The 18,121-nt window shown below is 41.3% G+C and overlaps 1 protein-coding gene across 1 annotated transcript in view; it reads left to right on the forward strand.

Moving 5' to 3' along the window:
• Positions 1-18,121, forward strand: part of palm2akap2 (PALM2 and AKAP2 fusion) — an 88,695-nt gene that overhangs the window by 43,684 nt on the left and 26,890 nt on the right. Inside the window, exon 9 of the mRNA XM_085463349.1 lies at positions 3,401-3,486. Within this exon, the coding sequence (XP_085319475.1) occupies positions 3,401-3,486 (86 nt within the window). The remainder of the gene's footprint in view (positions 1-3,400; positions 3,487-18,121) is intronic.

Below are 18,121 nucleotides of genomic sequence, written 5' to 3' on the forward strand. Positions count from 1 at the left end.
TGGTCAATAAAGCTGAGTTTCTCCAGTTCCCCCCTGCTGTCTCTCGCTTGTTGTTCTTTCCATCTATAACTAACATTCACTTTTTTATTGGCTGCTGACAATGAGAGTACAAGCTGTCCTTACTGCACCCAGCTGTTATAATACCCACTGCCACTAACGAGCACGCACATTGTGTTTTCAGTGGTCACCTAAGACACTTTACAGACCAGTATATATATCTCAGTTGTGATGGGTTTTTAATAGCATCCCTTTAAACTATACTGAATATAAATACATTTAAAATGCAGTCGGTCAGTGTGAAGGAGAGGAAGGTGTATGGTTGCCTATAATTCATACAAAGAATTTTAAAAACAGTTTCAATAAGTTAGAAATTAGAGTCACTGTGTAGATGCACATTAGAATAATTGCATAGTATTAGTTACAAATATTCTATACACAACTATTACAAAATACAACAAAATCTTGAAAATATGGATTAACTGAATGCACAAAATGCATCATTTACAACATTTTTTTTAATGTGAAATGGTTTGAATTTTGAAGTGGCCTAACTGAGACACAGTAACTGGCCTAACACAGACACTGTAACATGGTGTGAGTCTGTTCCTACAAAAAATATCAGCATATTAATATAAGATGCTGTGCAAGTTTTTTTTATGGATTTCTTTTACAGTATGACTTATCACTGTTTATGAAAATCTGCTCTAGTAGTGCTGCAACAGTCCTACAGGGAGAGATACTGGGAGTATGTGATATCTAATAAAATGATATGATTCAAAAGAAAAGGTTGATAAGACAAGTGTTAAGAAAGCATTCAGATTCCGTGAGTAAAAGTACTAATTTTACACTCTAAAAGTACTACATTACAGGTAAAACTATAAATGGGACAGTGTATTTATAGCTACAAGAGAAAGAAAAACACTGGTATATATTTAGCATCTCAGTTCTACAACAGTCGGTGTAGGTTGGAGCTAATCATTAATCATTTTATTTACTGGTGCTCTAAATATGTGCTTGCAAGTCACACTAATCATCTTTTTTTTAACTGGAAAGAAATAACACTACTGACAAACATCCATCATCAGGCACAATACTTTCTCCAAGCAAAAGTTCAAACCAATAAATTGTAACAAATGAAAATTTCTGTTTCACATGTATACGATTTGGGGTAGTTCAATCTATAACAAAGCATGATACTGTGCAAGCTGAGCACAGCTACATTCCACCATTGGGCACAACCTCAGGAAGGTAAGTATTTGAGAAGGTAGATAAGAAGGAATGTAGGAAGGAGGGCAGAATGACTGACAAGCGAATTTACTTTTAGGAAAGTAGCGGGCAGTTACAAGGAAGTACAAGTACACTAAACAGTACACTAATAAACAGAATCACTTGTCCACTCATCTGATTTTATTGACAACTCACAACTTCACAACAGTAAAAGAAAAGGGTGAGGTAGAGAAAAAGAACCTGTCACACTATGAATTTTGCACTACAGAAACATGGACAAATAGTGCTCATAAAGCAAACTCCTGTAGGACTCTATAGAGATTTTACACAGCAGTTGTGCTGTATCATCTTTCCTAATAGTTTGTGTTTATATTGGTTTGCAAATCTTTTCCATAAGATATAATTCAGGGTGATAAATGATTCTCTTAGGGAAGTCGTGACAACCAGTATCTTGAAATAGCAATCAGGTTGCATACACACTCTCAGTGCACAGGATGGGTGTGTATTGTGTGATAATCAACAGTAATTGACTTATCTTTAGCCAATGGCAGCCTAGTGCCTTTAACAGAAACCAGGACTGCTATAATTATTGCACACACAGGCATACTCACACACGACAGGATAATAATACATGTGCCAAGAGCTACTCCACTATACGAGCATGCATCATTGAGATGAAGGAGATTTGGCCAGCTTCAAGCCCCCTTATTCACAGAAGTTCCTCTTATATCACCTGAACAGAAGTTAAGTCACGCTAAAGCACAAGAAACAGAGTAATGATGGAAATTAAAAAGGTGGAACTAAGAGTGCACATGGCATAAAATCATTAAAAAAAACAGCAAAAATGGAAACGAATTCAAAAGAGAAATCATACGACAGATGCAACTAATGTACAACGCAGTCATCCTGAGTTTTAACAGAGTGTCAAGTATTATTTCCTTTTATACTACAAGGTTTATTACAGGTCTACCACTACTGGTGCTGATGCTACTAATTCTGCTACTGCTACCACTGCATGCCACCTTTACTAACACCACTTTCATTAATTTCACAGCTGTCCTTCTTATTGTTCTTTTTAGTTACTCCTTGCCAGAATGTAGTTGTGGGGTGTAAAGTGATATCAGATTAATAAGCAAAAGCACTCACTGAAGTGTAGGGTATTTTCATGGTGTAGCAGAGTTTAGTATTGAATAGTTTCATCTATAATGCTTTAGAAATGACATTATATTTTACAGATATTAACAGTAATATGTGCAAAAGCTACACCATCTAAAAAGCAGCAATAATAGAATGTTAATCAATCAAACTTGTAATCAAACCTTAAAGAACTCTAAATTTAAGTCTTTTATTTTAGAACAACAGTAAAATTGCTGCTGCTAACTGCTAACTACTGTAGCTTCAGCAGTGGCAAAATTAGCATAGTTGTGACAGGCATAGTAGTAGCAGGAGTTTAGCCCGTACTATCAATGATTGTCCTGTAGAAGCCCAGTAGAAGTAGTTTCAGAATGAATCTATTTTGACAGATCCATGCTGATATTTTCTACTCCTACAGCAGTGTTGCTTCTTCATTTGCAGTGAGCATGGGTGTAAGATATGAAATCAGATGTAGTCCCAATAAGGAAGAGGGTCAATAAATGGGCAAAGAACCTGATCAAAAGAAACTACAGCCACAGCGTGTGATGAAGCATAAAGATTTACTGTCAGCGTAATGCTAGTGCAGATTAGAGAATTTTTAAAAATTAACAACAGACCACAAAGGCATATGCAGAGGCATATGAATCCGACCCATACATATTCCCAAAGGAATACATTAGATGCTTCATCTGATAAACTTTTAGAGTATCAGTATAGATCTGCATGTAGAATATTAGGCTAAAAGAGGGTTATTTATTTACTTCATAAGAAATATAAAGACGGTATTCAGTAAGTGAAACGCTCATAGTTTATACTGACTGATATGTTCTCAAGAAGTCAAACCTGGGATTAATCATTGTCCTGTGTTTTGTGTTTGGAAGTGTCATCAGAGGTTTGGTTTTGAAGCATTTCTAAGTATTGAAGCATGTAATAATTGTGTTAGTTTTGATCTGATTATAGCTCCACAGTGCAGGTCTTCCAGAGGTGAAAATTAATCTAAAATTTGGTACCAATAACTTCCTGTTTGTTTGTTTTCCAGTCTACAATCAGACATTTGGAGTTACTTTGACAACGGCAAATGGATGTCAATCTCCAACTGCAAACACAAATCTTCACACTGCTATGGTGAGTGACATGTATACAGAAGTCAAGCAAGTTTAATTTAAAACTTCATATTGCATCTAGAAAAAGGGCAAGTGTTACCTCACAGTATTATTCACATAATGTGTTCAAACATTAGTCAGAAACCTTGGTTTGATATATAAAGAGGAAAGGACTACCCCAGATAGCTCTCTCAATTTCAGTCAACTCATGGTTTGCAAGGTGGCCTCGTCCTATGGCTGCAAAACAAGCCAAAATCATCACCCATGCACTACCATGTTTGACAGTTGGTCTGAGGTGTTTGAGTTGCACTTGTCATGCAACTGCACGTGTCCCTAACCATAGTGAATCCTCACATTAACTTTTATTTAGTACAAAAAAGCTAGCATTTATCCTCCAGCTTCACTGTGTTTATATTATACTAACCATAGCTGTGTAGCTAGCTACCAGTGTTGGGAAGGTTACTTTTAAAATGTATTACACTACAGATTACAGAATAGATGCCCCAAAATGTATTTTGTAACGTGTTACGTTACTCAATGAGAGTAACGTATTCTGAATACTTTGGATTACTTAATATATTATCAGCAGTTTTACAACTACATGAATGTACTATTGCTGTGTGATTTATTACTATTACTGAAGGATACTCGCCATACCAATACAAACAAGATTTTTAAATCTTAATATAAAATTAGTAACAGTAGGTGGACATTAGGTAAGGCTGCACTTTTTGCAGCGATCTCGTATAGAAAACTATTCCGTGCATATATAAAACAGGTCCAAATGGTAGTAAAGGAACCTCTGGCTAATACGTCGGTTCCGTGTCGGGCTCGTAGCCGAAAACTAGCTTTACTTTGTTGTCTGGGTCAACTTTGCTAGCAAGAGACAGAGAGAGGTGTTGAAAGGCTGCTCCAACGGAACTTATTGTTTCGGAGGAAAACAGTGTACAGTCGAGTCTTAATAGCTCACTTACAACTGGGCTACACTGCCCATGAGGCTACATACTTTAGGGCTATGCCTGTAACACTCTGCCTATTGCCTTCATATTAAATAATTTTTTGAACAAATTTTTTAAAAAATATTTCTTTACGTCATTATGCGGGCCGCAAGTAGAGGTGCAATGGGCCGCAAGATTGAGACACAGGTATTAGAGCCTCTTAATGCGTGTTTTGTTTGAGTTTCCACCGGGGTGGATTTACCAAAAATAGAGAGGGCATAGCCTAACATATGAAACAGGAAAAGACCGATGTGTAATCCATTTATTTCAACAAAGTAACTGTATTCTGAATACCACATTTTTAAACGGTAACTGTAACGGAATACAGTTACTCATATTTTGTATTTTAAATTCTGCCTTCATTTGGAAGTGATAGCAGAGCTGTATGTTTCAATTCTTCTGAAAGCCCTCAGTCAGATTGTTACATTGTTACACCTGTGTAAAGCATCCGTACTGATCAGTGTTCATTTGACTTTGGGACCAGAAGCGGAGTTTGGACCTGGAAACGGCTAATGACGTCAGACTTAAAGACGGGATAACCCTCTTAAGTCCTAGCGTTAAGGGTGCACTTACTTTCTCACAGGACTACAATCATTTACATCACTCTGCATTAAATTACACCAATGGTTAAAATGAGTAAAAATGTAAATTAAATGTAAAAAATATGAATAAAATATAACTAAAATTATTAAATAAAAACCAGTAAAAACTTTAGCTCAGTAGATGACATGGCATAAAACTGGACTAGACCATTCACTGATATAAATATAACTAGACTATTCTAGAATGTAAGTATTTCAGTAAATATTCTAACTTCAGAATCCTTTAGAGTTCTAGAGCAGTGTTTCTCAAACTGTGTTACGTGTACCACTAGTGGTACTTGCGCTCTCTCTGGTGGTACGCAGGAAATTTCCAATTCTTTTTAAGATTAAATAATATACCATTGTGGAGGTATGCAAAGATGACATGAGAGTTCCCGAGGCTCTTCTGGGAGCTGGAGTCAACCAGAAAACGTCTCCCTGAGCGTGAGTCCTCTATGAAGAGCAGCCTTTGCTTATCTGCAGCAGTTGCAGCCGCTACAGAGTGCTGGCGACCTCGTTTCCCTGAGCCTTAAAACTGCAAATGCATCATTGAGATGAAGGAGATTTCCCAGCCACCATCGATGAGTCGGAGGCCCCCAGGAGAATGGGGGCGCAGGAGATGCCATCAGTGAATCGGGAACTATCGCCCGGATGCCGAAGCTCCTGGTAGCCAGGAGAATGCGATCCACTTCTTCTGTGAGTGAGCGGTAATCCTTCATGGCCAGCAGCGGGGAGTTGGCGAGGCCAGCATCTGTCGGAAGAAGACGTGAGTGAAGAGGAATCCACTGTCATCCATTCCTAGCAAGGACAGCATGCTCTCCATGAGCTCGAGAGCGGTACCATCACACGGCCCAAGAGAGAGAGGAGTTTCTTGACCCGCTCTGCATCTGAGAGGGAGTAGCACTGCAACAGCAGCAGCGCCTTGAGAGCGGTGTATTTCCCTTGGGTGGGGGCATCCCGGAGAAGGGTCATCACACGACAGGTGGACAGCGGAACCAGCAAAGCCACCACACGATGGTATTTCGTGTCGTTGGCTGAAACGCTACGAAGAGCAAACTGAGCTTCAACGTGCATGAATCAAGAAGGAGGGTTGTGAAGCCGAAAATCCGGCAGCTTAACCACCGAAGCAAAAATGAAAACATACAGCTCTGCTATCACTTCTGACATAAATGAAGACAGAAAACAAAACAGCAGTGGCGTTTGTAGGGTTACTGAAGTTGGGCTAGCGGTATATAATGATGTGCTGTGTGGTGGCTAGCTACACAGCTATGGTTAGCACATTATAAAAACACTTCACGCTTTGCGCCACGTTATTGTTTACATGAGATGAATTGCAGAATGGCAGATACAGACAAAATACTGTTACTGTCAATCTTACTATCTTCAGGTTTTACATGCTTACATATACACACGCAGTTACTGTCCTTCCATTTACAAAGTCAGAGGCATCACGGTGTAATTATTTTACGTGTAGTTGTTTTTTTTCCTTTGTAATAATATTCAACATTGCTATCAATACATTTTTCAAAAAATGTATTGATAGCATTGCACAGATCAATATGTATTGTATTGATCTGTGCAAAATGGGTCCAAAAACATAAACAACTGTGGGATACTGTTTGTCCATCATTTAGACAGGGGGAGCAAAGATATGTTTCACCATATTTTCTAGTCTTTGGCTTAGAATGAAGTTGGTTTGGAAACATATTCAGCTATGCTTCATCTCCCGCTTTGCGTTTGTGTGGGAGCCCCCGTGCTAGCAGTGTCCCCCCCCCACCTAGGGGGCGGAACACACACTTTGGGAAGCTCTGACTTAAAGATTGGATATCCCACCTGCTGTAAATGTTTTAATGCAGTACAGGTGTTATTTTTATCATTATGTCACATCCTGTTTATGACAGTTACAATAAATAACACTCACATAAGAAATAAAATTGTCTCTGTAAACTGTATGTGGTTTTAAATATGCCTATACTACTGTACTTTAATGTTGGTCATAAGGGTGGTACTTCAAGAGCCATATATTTTATGAGGTGGTACTCATTGTGAAAAGTTTGAGAACCACTGTTCTAGACTGTTCCAAGTTGTTGTTCCTCAGAAAATGCCACACGAGCACATTTGAGAGGGAGGTGTTTGGGGGGTTATCAGAGCAGAAGGTGTAGGGGCTGAGAGGTGGGGTAGAGAGGCAGGGGAGAGAGTGGGGCCTGGCCGGGCTGCAGTCAGATTGTTTTGCGGCGGAATAAATGAATGAATGAAAGGCAGCATGGTGGTAACCTGATCCGCGCGGGTCGGCCTCATTGTGCTTGGCTGGAGCTCGCGCTGGCTGGTCGCTCTCCGATTGTCTCTGGAACGGGACAGAAAACACTCCCAGGACCTCGCGAGCCCTACATTATTCAGCGCGCGTGCCTAAAAAAAGGGTAGAGCTAGGGAGAGTGAGAGAGAGAAAAGGGGCAAGCGGTGAAGGGGGAGAGAAAAAAAGAGGAGGAGACCGCTAGTTGGAAAAGCTGGCGCGTAAAAGGAGCTCAGTCCCATCTCAGTCAGAAGCCACTGTTACCGTTATTACCGCCCCTGGGAGCACGTGAACAACCGTTAGGCTACTTCTCTTGTTCGTTTGTTTTATTTAACGTCCCACCGGCGGTTGGTGCCGCAGTTTGAACTGAGGTGAACGCTGAAGAAGAAGAAAACGTAGGGAGAAAAAGAAGAAGTAGCGGTTAGTCCGTTTCCTCCGCCGGTAAAAACCAAAAACTAATCCCGGTTATTATCCGCTAATTGGCCGGTCTTAAGGAGCTCCGGAAATCAGCGATTTGCTGCACATCAATCTCCACTCAGGTAGATTAAATTATAACATAAGTAGTTTCTAAAACATAGCGGAAATGTGTCTGAGCATAAGTTTATGATGGGAACTCATTCAGTGAAAGTAAAACGGTTGCTTTGGGTGAATGGCGTGTGTGTCAGCTGGACTGGGGGGTGTCCTCTGGGGTTTGTTAGCATGCTGAAAATGTTGTCAGCTGTGCATGTGTGTGTGCATGTATGTGCTTCTGAATAGAAACATTGCCTGTAATTACACTGATTATCTTTAGAGTGGGAGGACACAGGATACTGCACTCTCCTCTACTGAGAGAAAAAGAGAGGGACAAGCAAAGGAGGTCAGTGGACCAGACTGCTTGCTGCAGTAGTCTCTACATGTCTATCTCTCTTTCTCTTTGTGCACCTCCTCCGCCTCCTCTGCATCACTTTAACCTAGATATAGGAATGACCTTAACCTGGTTTCCATCCCCCATCCAGCATACTGAATGACTGGGCAGAACCAGAGGGACGTTTTATTAATGCTGCTATCAGTATTTGGTTTTTTTTTCTGTGTTCCATTATTGTAGCTTCTCTTTTCTTGTATCTTAATGGCTCATTTTTCAAGGGCTTCTTCGGTTAGGTCACCTTGACCCTGAGCTGGAGGAGCAGCTAAGAAAATTGATGGATGTGCAGTTAAATAAAGGTCCTGCTATTGTGAAAAACATCTTGGTCAAGTTGCCGTATACACAGTTTCTGCCACGCCCCTGCCCAAACAAAAACATTTTTGAAGACTAAGTATGTTACGTTAACATTTTATTTTAAAGGTAGTTACAGAGTAATAGGGGATTATAGTAATAAGGGAAGCTAGAGAAAGAGCTGCCAAATGAAGCCAGACTTCATTTGTTTGCTGGAGATTTTTTTTTCATTCTTTTCTTTGCTCATAGCTGTTGCCAAGCAACTTGAAATTCTTTACTTTGAAAATCTTCTTGCTCACTGGTGAGTGGACATTGCTAAGGTGGATTTCTTTTCTCTTTTTTTTTGTAATCTAATCAATGAATGACTTGACTTGATCCTGGAAATGTTCAATTATCGCCATGCCGTTTTCAGTTTTCAATAGAAGCATATATTACTGATGTTGCAGCTGAAAGTAAATAAACAACTTAACTTGACCCTGTTTTCTCATCACTTCCAGTTTTGCTGATTGGTTTTGATCTCATTGATTGATTTTACTTCATGGTAGATTTTCCTTGAGTACAGCTTGCTGGTACAATGCCAAAGGCACAATGGAGGCTTTGAACATTCTTCCAGTCATCTTGTAAAGAGATTCTCTCCCCCCCCCCCCCCCCCCCATTTAACAGCATGTATTTACTTTTCACTTGGTTTACAAAGCAGTTTCAGGAATACAGGCAAACACAGCCAACTGGGAAGAGGAAGTAAAGAGGCCAAGACATCACCAAAGCAGTATAATCATGGAATTTTAACCCAACCAGGAGTGAAATCTTTGGGGCTGATGCATAGACACATTGGTTTTTTAAGTCCTGTTATGAAGCTGTTGTCACCTTGGATAATACTTCTTTCTGACTTTAATGGCTATAATTTATAAAATTTACTTTTTTAAATGTTGTGTACAGTATGGCCTGAAAGTAGCAAGAGATGAGCACATAAAGTCACCAGGAACTATCACATTAGGAAAAACTGGCAAAAATTGTGGTGTGTGCAAAACTTTTGCAACTGTATGCAATCAACTTGCGATCTTGCTGCCTTTGAAATGGTTGCTTCAAAGATAAGGACCAGGTCTAGCAAGCCAGAACCTTATAGATTTGAAACTGAAATTACAAAATTCCTCCACAAATAGAGATGTAGTTGGTGCAGGTTGATGATTTAACTCCAGAAGGACAGAGATGAACTGTAACATTGTTTTTATTTAGGACTATAACCAGAATATGACCAATGGCAAACAGTTGAGTTGAGTCCAGTCCACTGATGCAAAGAAATGAGTTGCGGAGGAGTTGGGTTTAGTCTGTCAGTACAGACTGACCCAGGTTGAGTACAGTATTTGCAGCAAATATTTGCAAACCTTCGCCAAACTGTCTGAGAGTGATTGCAGTCAGTCTGAGTCAGATCTCGATTGTTTGGATACAGGTTGCCTCCCACCAGGCGACCTGTGCAAGTGCCTTCCATTAAGAATTGTTGCCCAGAGGTTAAGGATGTTGCACACTCAAACTTAAGCAACCAGTTGGTTAATTCAGCTACATATAATCACTCTCTGACAAAAAATATAATGAAATCACCAGGCAACCAGTAATTATTCCTAGTAGCAAGGATGTTGCCACCCTATTTTTACGCTAGTATTGCCAAACTTAAAGTAAAACTTTTTGCATCCAGAGTCACTTTTATTATAGTATTTAGAGGCTTATTTTTTTTTTTGGGGGGGGGGGGGATTTTTGATGATGATATATTTTTTCAAAGTTTACCTGGCATGTCCCACTTCAAAATCTAAAAGAAATGCACACCCTCACACCTCCTGCAGTTGCTCTCTGGTCTATGAGTCAGGCCCATCCCGTAGCCGGAGAACCATTGTTTTATAGTAGTATAGTCCTAAAAAAAAAGTAATAATCAAAAACCATAACTGATTTAAAAAATGACCACTGTGCGTATCAAAATATTCTCTTTGTGAAGCATAAAATTGTACCCACCATCCCAGCACACCTGTGTAAAATATAATGGGGTCAAATATGATGTCACAAGGTCACTTTACTTTCCAAAAAGCTGGGTCTCCTGATGGCCTATAACTCTCACATAGAGTGACAAACCATCCCTTTTGCTGCAGAACTGCATCTTTGTAAAACACAGACAAATATCTCAATCAAGCCCATTGTGAGATTTTGGCCCTTGTCTATTGAGTAAAGTTCAAAGTTTAGAGGTAAACAGGGTTATGGTAGAGATTCAAGTCTGTTTTATCACCCAGACTCCATTTAGAATAACTGTTCATGCGTGTTGACTATTTTGTTAGGTCATCATTTGAAATCGCTAGCTGGTTCTGGAAATAACGAAGCCACACAGCAAACTGCCAATTCAGGCAGACTGTTTGCCAATACCTCTGTTAGGCCCAGTGACAGAAAAAATCACAGCAAGCTCTCCAATTCGATTCTATAGTTGATGACAGGATGTATCTACCACATACATTGAGCCATAGACTGACATTGAGACAGTCAGTGGCTATTAGAAAAGCACATTTTCAATCCACACCCCTCTCAGCACTATGGATAGTGCAAGGACATTGACAGGAACAACAAAGTTATCAGTGATGTCTACCTCAAATCTCTCCTACTTCCAGGAAACACACACACACACACACACGCACAATTACAGGTTATGTAACAGCTGTGTGTTTGATAATGCTGAGGCTTGCTGAGCCAAGAGTACACAGGAGGTGGAAATAGAAATAGGGTCCTGCAGGAGGGATGGGATGAGAGAGGCCGACAGGTTGACAAAGGATAATAGATATGGAGAGGGATAAAGGATGGAGAGGTTAGTGATGGTGTTAGTTGGAACACTGGATGGAAAAAGAATGAAGAAAACATGAGAAAGGAGGTGGAGGATGCTGTTAAGAAGCCTGGCTAACTTCAAAGTTCTTGAAGTGTTGTTGACATTAACTGGCCAATCGCCTTTTACCGTCTGATTTTTTGATGGGTCTTCAGTAGCTGTTTCCGAAGACAAAGTCCAAATAATACAGTGAGTAGTGCTCAACGGATACAACACATTGTGGCAATACAGTCGACTGTGACCTCTTTGTACACAAATATTGAGTGTATTATCAGCTGACAATGACTGGATGACATGAATAGGAAAGGCAACATGTGGCTTGGGTGTTTGTGATGGAAAGCATGTCATGTGAAAGCTCCTCAGGCCAGTTAATGGACTAAGCCTTGAAAATTATTTTTTTCCCAGCATATAAACAAAGCCTCTTCATTTCTGTGCATGTCTCAAGTACTTGGAATTTTAAGTAGTTCTTTGGGGTGTGAATAACATTCTGTTGCTATTTTTGTTTAGCTCATAGGACTTGATGACAGCTAAAAGTGACTAAGGGACACAGTGGTGTCTTTATGATTCTGTTTTATTTAAAAAAAATTTTTATTTTCAGCAAATAATGCAAAATAAGTCACCATGACACTGTATGAAGAGAGCAGAGTTGAAGAGCTGAAAGGCCAAGGTGCTTTTGTCAGTTTTGATGTAGGTTTTCAAAATATAATGGTCTTTTTTTTATTTAAAGTGTATGCAAATGAAATCAATTACAGGGGCTGTCAAGAGTTTCCACAGCTTTGATTATATGTACAGTGAAATTTAGCAACACACAGCAAAGTAATGCAACAGAGCATACGGGTGATACCTACCCTTATAAACCCACCCATTTTTTCTAAAACTGTGGGCATAGGTCCCAAAAATATTTGGATTCACCAAATCTATAAAGAACTATTTGGAAAAACCCCCCCAAAAGAACTGCCCCTTGGGGGAGGTGATTGAGAATGGTCCTTCCACCTACTCTAAAGAGTCTGGTAGCTTATTTAAAAGAAATCTATGCATTTTTCTGTTATTTCATACCATTTCACAAACAATACTTGATTAAGCATCAGTGACTGCAACCCAAATTATGCCTCAGTCACATGAGAGTAAAAATAGGATGGCAACTAGAAAAAAATCAGTTGTTGCCCTGGGATGATATTGAATTTAGTGAGCATTTGCAAGTAGCTGGAAGTAGTTGTCTTGTGGAAGTAGTGGTCCCCCAGAGGTTGAACATACAACACCTCTGACAAGGTTCAAGGTTCAAGGTTCTTTATTTGTCACATGCATAGTTATACAAGTATAACACACAGTGAAATGTAGCCTGACACGCCCCTCGACATGTGCAAAACAATTGGGGGGGGGAAGGGGGTGTAGAGGAAGAACATTATATATATATATATATATATATATATATATATATATATATATATATATGTATATATGTATATGTATATATATATATATATATATATGTATATGTATATATATGTATGTATGTATATATATATATGTATATATATATATGTATATGTATATATATATATATGTATATATATATATGTATATGTATATATATATATATATATATATATATATATATATATATATATATATATATATGTATATGTATATATATATATATATATATATATATATATATATATATATATATATATATATATCTCGAGAGGATGTGGAGGGTGAAGGTAACGGTGGTCCCCGTGGTAATCGGAGCACTAGGTGCGGTGACTCCCAAGCTAGGCGAGTGGCTCCAGCAGATCCCAGGAACAACATCGGAGATCTCTGTCCAGAAGAGCGCAGTCCTGGGAACAGCTAAGATACTGCGCAGGACCCTCAAGCTCCCAGGCCTCTGGTAGAGGACCCGAGCTTGAAGGATAAACCGCCCGCAGGGGCGTGCTGGGTGTTTTTTGTTTTTTTTTATATATATATATGTGTATATATATATATATATGTGTGTATATATGTGTATATATATATATATACACATATATGCTGGATAGCGTAGTGGTTAGACTACACGCCTTTGGAACAGAGGATCGCAAGTTCGATTCCTGCCTGGGGCGTCTGTATCCAGTAAGGGTCCTAAGGCTAGACCCCCTATGCTAAGCAAGCCTACCGCAGACATGAGCGAGACAGATAAATATGAAGGCATGCCGGCTCGGACGTCGCCCGGATCAACAAGGTCCGCGTCAGGTGTTGAGGAACCAGGGCACCCTGACGAAAAGTGGGCTACTGGAACAAGAAGGCATCGGTGGGCAAGGGACGAAAACAGGGCGTTGTTGGAATGCTACTACGCAAGTAACCCCGGCGGAAGGGGCTACATGAATAGGATGAGGGACCTATGGATTCTTCGATACCCAACATCCACAATGACGGCGAAACAACTAGTAGCTCAGTGTTCCAACATTCGAAAGAAGGGACTGCTCTCACAGCTAGAGATTGACGAGGTACAACACAAATGCTACGGCAAGGAGGAGTCAGGACGCCAGGTCAGGGGGGAGATATCATCACCCCCACCCGAGATTGGGTACATAGCCCCAAGTGTGATAGGAGAAGGATCGTTGAGTGCGGGAGGAACTGACCTGAAAAATAGGATCATGGCCAAGCTTGAAACCTGGATCCCCCGTAGCCGGTTACCAAGATTACGTGAAGTACCCTCAGAAGGTCTGCTAGATGATGTTAATGCAGCACTACGGGCAATACCTACAACCACGATTACCGACACTAACAAGCTGATCTACAATACGGCAGCAGTGATCAGTGAGATGCTTGGCTACAAGTTGAACAGCCACAAGGGGCAGTACCCTCCATGGAGAAGGAGGCTAGAGGGCAAGATCAAAGTAGCACGGAGAGAGGTTAGCCAACTAACGGAGTTGCAGAAAGGTGCGACGAATAAGGTGCCTAAGAAATACAGCAAGCTGTCCATACCTGAGGCCTTGGAAACTGCCAAGCAAAGACTCACAGCCTTGGCCAGCCGCTTGAGGAGGTACACCAGAGAGATAGAAGGCAGGAGAATAAACCAGCTGTTCTCCACAGAACCAGCAAAGGTGTACTCTCAGTGGCAAGGGAACAATAAGAGAACAGCACCACCAAGGCTGGAGACGGAGCAATACTGGAAGAGCATATGGGAGAAGGATGCAACCCATAACGGCAATGCTCAGTGGCTAGAGGATCTGAGGGCAGACCACAGCGACCTCCCTGAACAGGGTCCAGTAACCATCACAGTGGCAGATATCCAAGAAAGGGTCTCCAGTATGAAGAGTTGGACAGCACCAGGGCCCGACATGGTTCACGCCTACTGGCTGAAGAAGCTAACTGCACTCCACGAGCTTCTGGCAGCACAAATGAACCAGCTGCTAGTTAACGAGAGACACCCGGAATGGCTAACTGAAGGCCGGACGGTCCTGATCCCCAAGGACCCCAAGAAGGGACCGGTCCCCTCCAACTACCGACCAATAACCTGCCTCAGTACTACATGGAAGCTCCTGTCAGGCATCATATCGGCTAAGATGAACAGGCACATGGGTCAATACATGAGCGGGACACAGAAAGGAATTGGCAAGAATACCAGAGGCGCAAAACACCAGCTACTGGTAGACAGAACAATCAGCCGAGACTGCAAGACCAGACTGACCAACCTGTGCACTGCCTGGATTGATTACAAGAAGGCCTATGACTCAATGCCCCACAGCTGGATACTGGAATGCCTAGAATTGTACAAGATCAATGGGACCCTAAGAGCCTTCATCAGGAACTCAATGGGGATGTGGCGTACAACACTAGAGGCCAACTCCAAGCCCATAGCACAAGTCACCATCAAGTGCGGGATCTACCAAGGAGATGCTCTGTCCCCACTGCTGTTCTGCATAGGCCTGAACCCCCTCAGTGAGATCATTAACAAGACTGGCTACGGATACCGACTACGGAACGGAGCAGTTGTCAGCCACCTCCTGTACATGGATGACATCAAGCTGTATGCCAAGAGTGAACGAGACATCGATTCACTGATCCACACTACCAGGCTATACAGCAATGACATTGGAATGTCGTTCGGACTGGAGAAGTGTAGTCGGATGGTAACAAAGAGAGGGAAGGTAGTCAGAACTGAGGGGATTGAACTACCAGAAGGCAACATTGCAGACATAGAGGACAGTTACAAGTACTTGGGGATCCCGCAGGCGAATGGGAACCATGAAGAGGCCGCTAGAAAAGCTGCAACCACCAAGTACCTGCAGAGGGTCAGGCAAGTCCTGAGGAGTCAGCTGAATGGTAAGAACAAGATCCGGGCCATCAACACGTACGCCCTGCCCGTGATCAGGTACCCTGCTGGGGTAATAGGCTGGCCAAAGGAGGAGATAGAAGCCACTGACATAAAGACAAGAAAGCTCCTTACCATGCATGGAGGGTTTCACCCCAAGTCCAGCACCCTGAGGCTGTACGCTAAGCGGAAGGAAGGGGGCCGGGGACTGGTGAGTGTCAGCACCACAGTCCAGGATGAGACAACGAACATCCAAGAATACATTGGGAAGATGGCCCCAACTGACCGAGTGCTCAGTGAATACCTCAGGCAGCAGAAACCCAAGAAAGAGGAGGGAGACGAGGAACCATCATGGAAGGACAGAGCCCTGCACGGTATGTACCACCGGCAGATAGAGGAGGTGGCTGATATCCAGAAATCCTACCAGTGGCTGGACAAAGCTGGACTGAAAGACAGCACAGAGGCACTAATCATGGCAGCACAAGAACAAGCTCTGAGCACAAGATCCATAGAGGCTGGGGTCTATCACACCAGGCAAGACCCCAGGTGCAGGCTGTGTAAAGATGCCCCAGAGACAATCCAGCACATAACAGCAGGGTGCAAGATGCTAGCAGGCAAGGCATACATGGAACGCCATAACCAAGTGGCCGGCATAGTGTACAGGAACATCTGTGCGGAGTATAACCTGGAAGTCCCGAGGTCAAAATGGGAGATGCCCCCAAGGGTGGTGGAGAATGACCGAGCTAAGATCCTGTGGGACTTCCAGATACAGACGGACAAAATGGTGGTGGCTAACCAACCGGACATAGTGGTGGTAGACAAACAGAAGAAGACGGCCGTAGTGATCGATGTAGCGGTTCCGAATGACAGCAATATCAGGAAGAAGGAACACGAGAAGCTGGAGAAATACCAAGGGCTCAGAGAAGAGCTCGAGAGGATGTGGAGGGTGAAGGTAACGGTGGTCCCCGTGGTAATCGGAGCACTAGGTGCGGTGACTCCCAAGATAGGCGAGTGGCTCCAGCAGATCCCGGGAACAACATCGGAGATCTCTGTCCAGAAGAGCGCAGTCCTGGGAACAGCTAAGATACTGCGCAGGACCCTCAAGCTCCCAGGCCTCTGGTAGAGGACCCGAGCTTGAAGGATAAACCGCCCGCAGGGGCGTGCTGGGTGTTTTTTATATATATATACACATATACATATATACATATATATATATATATATATATATATATATGTGTATATATGTATATGTATATATATATATATATATATATATATATATATATATATATGTGTATATATGTATATGTATATATATATATATATATATATATATATATGTATATATGTATGTATATGTATATATGTATATATATATATATATATATATATGTATATATGTATGTATATGTATATATGTATATGTATATATATATATATATATATATATGTATATATGTATGTATATGTATATATATATATGTATGTATATGTATATATATATATGTATGTATATGTATATATATATATATATATATATATGTATGTATATGTGTATATATATATATATATATATATATATACATACATACACACATTGGGTGAATGTGCAGTAGTAGCAGCAAGCAGGTGAATTCTGTACATTAATATGAATAGACATCTGACTATTTTACAGGATAGACAATATAAACATATTTAAAATTAAAGGAATTGAAATGTACATTGTGCCTTGGTTTAGTGTCTGGAAGAGAGTCCTGACTCAGTCAATTATAGATGATGTGAGAGGGCGGGTGTGTGTGTTTAGGGCACGGATGGCTTGGGGATAGAAGCTCCTCTTGAGTCTCTCTGTCCTTGCCCGGAAGATACGGAACCTTCTACCAGATTGCAGAAGTTGGAACAGTTTGTTGCCAGGATGGGACGGGTCCTTCAGTATCTGCGCTGCTCTAGTCCGGCATCTCCTGGTGTAGGTGTCCTGAAGCGGGGGGAGAGCAATCCTGCAGCAGCGTTCTGCTGTACGGATCACTCTCTGGAGAGCTTTTTGGTCCTTCACACAGCTGTTCCCAAACCACAATGTCATGTTCTGTGTGAGGATGCTCTCCACAGCGCCTGTATAGAAAATCCTGAGGATCTTTGGAGAGACAGCACTCCCTGTCAGACATATTAACATGGGGTTGTAAATAATTGCAGTCTAATATATAAGCATAGACAGGTTGGCAACACATTGCAATCAATCTCAGTCAGAATGTGTATTGAAGAGTGCTACTTGTCTGCGACAAGTCTCTTTTAAGTAGGGAACTTGACTCAGTTTTTTGCTAGCTGGTTGTCTACTGGTTATATTACTATATAAAAGCCAGGCTGCTGAGTGTTATTTTGCAGTCAAATCGCCACACTGGAGCAACTGCTTCACTTTAAGTGAAAGCAATTAATGTGAATTTCATTGGAAGGATT

Source organism: Copadichromis virginalis, linkage group LG7 (assembly GCF_057382275.1).
Source record: "Copadichromis virginalis isolate Kocher_CV1m ecotype Utaka linkage group LG7, C_Virginalis_male_GT1.1, whole genome shotgun sequence".
Classification (NCBI taxonomy): Eukaryota; Metazoa; Chordata; class Actinopteri; order Cichliformes; family Cichlidae; genus Copadichromis; species Copadichromis virginalis.